This window comes from Rhipicephalus sanguineus, chromosome 6 (assembly GCF_013339695.2).
Source record: "Rhipicephalus sanguineus isolate Rsan-2018 chromosome 6, BIME_Rsan_1.4, whole genome shotgun sequence".
Classification (NCBI taxonomy): domain Eukaryota; kingdom Metazoa; phylum Arthropoda; class Arachnida; order Ixodida; family Ixodidae; genus Rhipicephalus; species Rhipicephalus sanguineus.
In genome coordinates, this window is record NC_051181.1 from 155,312,366 (window position 1) to 155,319,291 (window position 6,926).

General features: G+C 51.7%; 2 protein-coding genes across 2 annotated transcripts; both read right to left on the reverse strand.

Annotated features, from left to right (window-relative positions):
• Positions 1-242: 242 nt before the first annotated feature.
• Positions 243-3,302, reverse strand: LOC119397646 (uncharacterized protein K02A2.6-like). Its single transcript, XM_037665071.1, has one exon. It carries the CDS (start codon positions 3,300-3,302, stop codon positions 243-245), a length of 3,060 nt encoding a protein of 1,019 aa, XP_037520999.1.
• A 961-nt stretch (positions 3,303-4,263) lies between these two features.
• On the reverse strand, positions 4,264-4,785 carry LOC119397647 (uncharacterized). The gene has a single exon (XM_037665072.1). It carries the CDS (start codon positions 4,783-4,785, stop codon positions 4,264-4,266), a length of 522 nt encoding a protein of 173 aa, XP_037521000.1.
• Positions 4,786-6,926: the final 2,141 nt, after the last annotated feature.

The window sequence follows — 6,926 nt, forward strand, 5'->3', positions numbered from 1 at the left end:
TATATATATATATATATATATATATATATATATTGTTACGTCTGTACAGCCACTTGTGGCTGTACGAGACGATTTATTTTATGCAAGGAAACATGAACACATTAAAAAGCGCAGCTTAGGCGTTGGAGTCACAAAATGGCTAACGTTCGACACCCGAATGACGCTCGTGCCACAGCGCCAGTGTATCGCGCGCGCACTTCATCGTCGTTGTCTTCAAGCGAGACATGCCAATTCTTCCCCCCTTAGACGAAGTCTCCATAGCGGTCTGGAGGCCGCCTAACCTCTGGTGGTCGCAGTTGCCGGGTGGTTCCTGCTTGTGACGTCGAGGTCGACGGTTGCGAGGGAGTCTTGTCTTGCATGTTGAGCGAGTCAGGCCGTTGATCAGCAGAACTTGACGGCGTCTCTTCTGACGTTGTGTCCGAGAAATCATCTGCTACGCTCCAATCTGTCGGTGATTGAGTTGTGTGTCCGGTGTGGCTCGTTTTCCTCATATGGTTGAGGTGACGCCGAACCTTTCCGTGGTTGCTTTTTACAAGCCAGGATCGTGGTCCGACGCGGCGCAGTATTTTGCCTTCAATCCAATCTGGCTTTTTCAAAAACTGTCGGATGAGCACTTTCTCTCCTACTGCGAAACGACGGGATTTCTTCAATGTCTCCTGACTCTCAGGAATTGGTATATCAGTCTCCCGCTTTAGAAGATCTAGTGGACATAGAAGCTCTCGTCGAAACATCGCTCTCGCCGGAGACATTCCTGTCGCAGTGTGAATGGTTGTGTGCTGCCGATACAGGAATCTTGCAAGTCGGCACTGTATGGACTTGTCTGTTTCTCTCAGGAGTGCTCTTTTCAGCTCTGCCACATAGCGTTCTGCCTGGCCGTTTGTGGCAGGATGGTAAGCTGGTGATGTTGTAGCCTGTATGCCATTTGCCGTATAGAACTGCCTTATCTCGTTGGAAATAAAGGCTATTCCATTATCGGAGACGACCTTTCGGGGAATGCCAAACGTAGCAAAGATGCTTCGTAGCACATCGATAACAACCGCGGATGTTGCTTGCGTCACGTGCCGGACTTCCACCCACTTTGTGTGTGCATCCACAACAACCAAGTAGGTGCGCCCGAGTAGTGGCCCCGCGAAGTCAACGTGCACCGTGTGCCATGGTGTCTTGGGACGGTCCCAGGAGGGAATAGGAGCTTTGGGTGGGCTCTTCTGCGTTGAGAGGCATTCACGGCACTGTCGCACCGTTTCTTCGATCACCTTGTCGATTCCGGGCCACCATACGTAGCTCCTTGCGCACTTCTTCATGGCTACCATGCCTCGGTGACCAGCGTGCAGAAGTGCCAGAACGTGGAATCGTGCTGAGCTCGGTATGATCACCCGTGATCCAAGCGTGAGGCACTCGCGATGAAATGCTAGTGCGGTCGCTCGTCGTCGGTAAGGAGCGAACTCATCTCCAGTGAGTTTCTCCACTGTGCCATCCTGCACTGCCTTGTACAACCTCTGCAGGATGCTGTCTTCTTGTGTCAGACGTGCTATCTCTGTAGCAGTGAACGGAGGTCTCGACAAAGCTTCGAACAATAGTACGTCGCCTGGTGGCCAGGGTTCATCGAGACGTTCTGGTAGTGGCAATCGGCTCAATGCATCCGCGTTTTGATGGTTCTTGCCATGCCTGTAGACGATGTTGTAGTCATAGGCCGACAACTTGATGCACCATCTGGTCATGCGTGGTGAGAGGACTTGAGCCGTTGGCTTCCCTGGACCCAGTATGCCGAGAAGCGGTTGATGATCCGTGACGAAAGTCACCTTTCTTCCCGCAATATACTTGTGGAACTTGTGTGCAACAAACACTACGGCAAGGCCTTCTCTGTCCAACTGTTCCGCTGTCCCTAGCGTCCGAGATGCGAAAGCGATTGGCGCCTCTCTATTCTGGTCATCACGTTGAGACAGAACAGCTCCTATGCCATACGGTGAAGCGTCGCATGAGACGAGAAGCTCCTTCTGTTCGTCGTAGTGTGCCAGTACGGTCTGACTGAGAAGCAATCTCTTCAGTTTATCGAATGCTTCTTGATGCTTGGTCTTCCATCTCCACGTGGCGTCTTTCTGAAGAAGCTGGTAGAGACAGCTGGCAATTGTTGCCCTGTTCTTCAAGAACCTGTCGTAGAAAGCCAGCATTCCAAGGAATGATTGAAGTGCTTGCTTGCAGTTTGGTGCTGGAGCCTCCGTTATTGCTCGAACTTTCTCCTCGTTGGTGTGGACGCCTGTCTCGTCAATTCGGTGTCCCAGAAAAGAAACTTCTCGCACTGCAAAACAGCACTTGTTTTTGCCGAGACGAAGGTTGCAATTGCGTAGCCTCTTCAGAACTTCCAGTCTCTCGGCGTGTTCCGTGGCGTCTTTTCCACTGATGATCACGTCATCTAGGTATGCGCAAACGCCTGTGATGCCAGACAGCATAGTCTCCATAAAGCGTTGAAAAATGGCTGGAGCTGCAGAGATTCCGAAAGGCAATCGTTTGACCTTGTAAAGCCCTTTCAGCGTGTTCAGGGTCAATATCTCTGCTGTCTCTGGCGTTACGTGAAGTTGCTGGTAAGCTTGTGCCAAATCCAGGGTGCTGAATACCTTGCCTCCTCTCAAGTGGCTAAGGACTTCATCAGTTATTGGAAGTGGGTAGTCGGCCTTCTTCGATACCTGGTTCACAGTGCAACGGTAGTCGCCACATATTCGCAACGAGCCGTTTTTCTTTCGAACAAGTACGAGAGGCGTTGCCCAATCCGAATGCTGCGCAGGCTCGATTATGCCTTGACTTTGCAGTCGATCCAATTCAGCTTCTACAGCTGACCGCAGCGCGAAAGGAACTGGTCGAGCTTTTAGGAAGTTTGGTTTCGCTCCTTCCACGAGTTCAAGTTGTACCGCAGGACCGACGTGTCCTGAGATGTCCTCGTTGAACACAGACTGGTACTTGTCTAGAAGCTTCGAAACAAGTTTGTCGTCTGATACGTCATCGATGCCCGTGATCTGTATGCCCAGATGAGGAAACCAGTTTCGTCCGAGCAGGTTACAACCTGCTCCTTTGATGACAACAAGCGGTAGTGTGAAATTCTTGTTCTTGTGCTCTACATCCACCGTTGCACATCCGAGAACTCGGAGGGACTGGCCTGACCATGTGCGTAGGAGAATGTTATCCGTTTGAAGCTGTGGTGGGTCATCTGTCCACGTAGCTTTGAACGTGGCCTCACTGATGAGTGTGCAGGCTGCACCCGAGTCGACTTCGAACTCCAAGGTCTTGCCATGTATGCGTAGTTGAGTCATGAGCTTCTGCGTGCTGGACGCGTCGATTAAGGTGTTGAAGAGAGTTTAAGAGAGTTGACTGTTGGGCTAGTTGGTGTTCAGACATGGGAACCATCGTTAAAGGCGCAACACCACACAACACAAGAGAAGACCAGACGAGCACAGGCGCAAACTAACAACTCTCATGATGTCAACTGGCTCCTGGCCAACATCGTCGCAGCGATCTGCCGTTCAAGGTACCTTGGATTCTGCATTAGGAAGAGCATCACCCCTCCGGAAGTAAGTGCCCTGTTTGGACCTGTTGCGCCTTCGTGGGGACATGTGAAAAGACTGGTTAAAATTTTACGATCCGAACTTTGGCGGCAAGTGCGTTTATACTTCGACTGGCTTAGGGTGGCTACCTTTACTCGGTACCCTGGAGGTGTGGTGGAAAGGCAGTTCCACACTCTTAAACGGGAAGCCATGCGAATTACGGAATTCTGGTGGAGCTACAACCTTAGGTGGATCCTTGGCGCTGTGGCGAAGCCTAGAGAGTTGTTAGTTTGCGCCTGTGCTCGTCTGGTCTTCTCTTGTGTTGTGTGGTGTTGCGCCTTTAACGATGGTTCCCATGTAAGGTGTTGAGCTCGTAAAGTGCCACGTCTGGTGAATACTGCTGAGTCGTGACTGGTGCTGAGGCCACTGTCGAAGTTCCTTGTCGGGGATATTCGATGTTGTTGTTCTTGTTTGTTCTTGCCTCTTTCCGCTTTTTCAGGCAGGCCTTTTCAATGTGTCCGCGTTTCTTGCAGTAGTTGCAGGAAGCTGTCTGAAACTTGCAAGTGTCCGGACTATGCTGCGCGTCACAACGCCAACAGTGTTGTTTCTTCTTTTGGGCAGAGGCACTCGAGTGACGTTGATTTTCTGTCTTGCAGATACTTGTGCAGGCTTCGCGAATCTCTTTGAATTTCGTTTTCACGTTTTTCTGATCTTCGACGGCGTTTTCAGCTCACAGTGCAATGTCAAAGGCTCTCTTGAATGTCAAGTCCTTTTCTGCGAACAGCCGTTGCTGGACCTGCTCGTTCCGAAGACCGCAAACGAAACGATCACGCAGCATTACATCAAGAGGCAGCATTGTTGGATTCGCCGCAGCGTCTACGCTTGTTCCAAAATTGCAATCTGCTGCTAGCTTCTTGAGCGCTGTTACGTAATCACTGACCGTTTCGTCATGCCGTTGGTCACGACGTTGGAAGCGTGCCCTGCAGAAGACCTCAGACGGCTGTGGATCAAAGTGCGCCTTGAGCACCTCGACTATGTCATCGTAGCTCACTTGGTTGGGCTGCTTGGGTTGAACGAGGGCGCAGACGACGTCGTAAGTCTGTTCCCCGCATAACGTTAGCAGATGAGCACGTTTCTTGGAAGCGTCCGTAATGTCGTTAGCCTCGAAGAACTGTAGCCTCCCATACCAGGATCTCCAGGAGCCGGAGCTGCCGCTGAATTCGGGTAGCCGACCAAAGTCAGGCGTCGCCATCTCGTTCCGTTCCTTGACGTCGGTGAAGTGCCGGCGAGTCCAGAGTCTTCCTCGTCGCCAACTGTTACGTCTGTACAGCCACTTGTGGCTGTACGACGATTTATTTTATGCAAGGAAACATGAACACATTAAAAAGCGCAGCTTAGGCGTTGGAGTCACAAAATGGCTAACGTTCGACACCCGAATGACGCTCGTGCCACAGCGCCAGTATCGCGCGCGCACTTCATTGTCGTTGTCTTCAAGCGAGACATGTCATATATATATATATATATATAATTTACTTGTGAAGGTGGCCCGCGGCGCGCTGTTGAAGCGCTGAGAAGTCACTGATGTGTGCCGAATGGTGGTTCGAACAGGCGCTTATGCGAGCAGTAGTCTCGCTTTTACATTAACTAGTGTTTTCTTTTAGATGCGAAGTATCTTAAAGGGCCCTCACCAGGCCATATAGCAAATTTTAGTTAGACGCTGGAAGTTGTTGTGTGCCGAATGAAGAGCAGTATGCCGCAAGAATTTTTCAAATCGGTTCATTACGAGCTGAGAAAAACAATAATTTGTAGCGGCGCGAAACCATGATGCGAGGAGGCGAGTTTCAAACCCTTGCCACTCGCCCCGTGTAGCCTTAGCAAGCCAAATCCCTTCCCTGCCCTCTTCACTTGACACATACGCTTGGGGTCCTATCGCGGAACGATTCTATTTTTTATTCCAATGCTTTTCGTGCATTTCGCGCTTGGCCATTGGTCAGAACGACGGTCCGTCCGCGTTATCAACGCGATCAGCCAGCCGCGAGTGGTGGATGATAAGAATAGCATAGAATATGGCATAGAATCGGAAATGGCATCGTTCCGCGATTGCACCCTTGAACACGTCGTGCGCATGCATGGTCACGTGCGCATGACGAGCCCGAGCCAGCCCGAGCACGCGAGCGGCGTTGCACGGCCGCTACCATTTTTTTTTTTATGTAGCGGCCGTGGGCGTTTTGTCGGCGTTCTCTGTGGTGTACTGCCTGTTTCTGCGAGACGGGCACGAAAGTTGAGACATTTGTACGGGCACGAGAGTGGCAGTATGAGCCAGTGCCGCACTGACGTTTATTTGGACGCGGTAGAATAAATGAGCATAATGAGTGCTCGAACGCGCCAGAACATTACTTTCGTTTCCAGGGCTGGCGTCTGCTCGATGCGCTAACCGCGGGCACACGAACGCAGGAGAAAGGGAGGCACATTAGCCCCGCATCTCGCTGCAATTCACGAAAAAAAAATGAAAGAGACGCACACATTCCCTTTGTGTGTCTCATTATTTCTCTCAAGTTTTATTAATCTATTCAAGCAACAAATTACACAAACTATACATGTCGTGTCAAACAATTATCGCAGTGTCACGTGCTACGGTTGGCGACGTCAGAGTACAGTCGTCTACGTAGAGGAGCGACGTCACAGCACTACCATATACGTAGGGCCATTTTCTCATGTACGTCATCCCCTCATTCTCTAAAGCGCGCGCCTGCGAGAGGAAGGGCAAGCAGCGTTCAGCTTGAAATTTGACCCATTTCCGCGGCGGGTAGCGTTGCAAATTTTGGAAGACGTGATCGTAAACGCCCAGTGTAAGCATTGCGCTCGTTAGCTCAAAATTGACAAACCTGGTGAGGGGCCCTTTAAGGTCGAGCTCAATCCGGCGGTGGTGGTGGTGGTGGTGTGCGGCGTGACCACCCTTACTGCGCATGCGCATACCCTCTCCACACACCTCCTCTCCACTCCCCCTCTCCCCTTCCCCTCTCCACTTTCCCTCTCCCCTTCCCCTCCCCACTTTCCCTCTCCACTTTCCCTCTCCACTTCCCCTCTCCCATACCCCTCTCCCAATCCCCTTTCCACTCTTCCTCTGAAACGCGGGCTAGACATGCCGAAATTCTCTCCTGCGCAACGCCGCGATGAGCTCGAGCGCATGCGCGTCCCCTCCCCTTCTCTCTCCTCTCCTACGCTGCCCCCTTCTCGCCCGCCTGTCGACCGCGTTCCCCGCTCGCCCTGTGAGAATTAACGGCCAGGCTAGATGGAAGATACGACGCGCGTAGCGTCCCTCTTCGCGTTCCACGACGCGAGGTCGGTAGCATGCCCAACGAACGCCAACGGAACGCGATCGTGCAAGTGCTC

What these genes read in the sequence shown, in the direction of transcription:
- LOC119397647 (XM_037665072.1), bottom strand. Translation starts at nt 4,785, where the DNA reads ATGGCGACGCCTGACTTTGGTCGGCTACCCGAATTCAGCGGCAGCTCC.
- LOC119397646 (XM_037665071.1), bottom strand. Translation starts at nt 3,302, where the DNA reads ATGACTCAACTACGCATACATGGCAAGACCTTGGAGTTCGAAGTCGAC.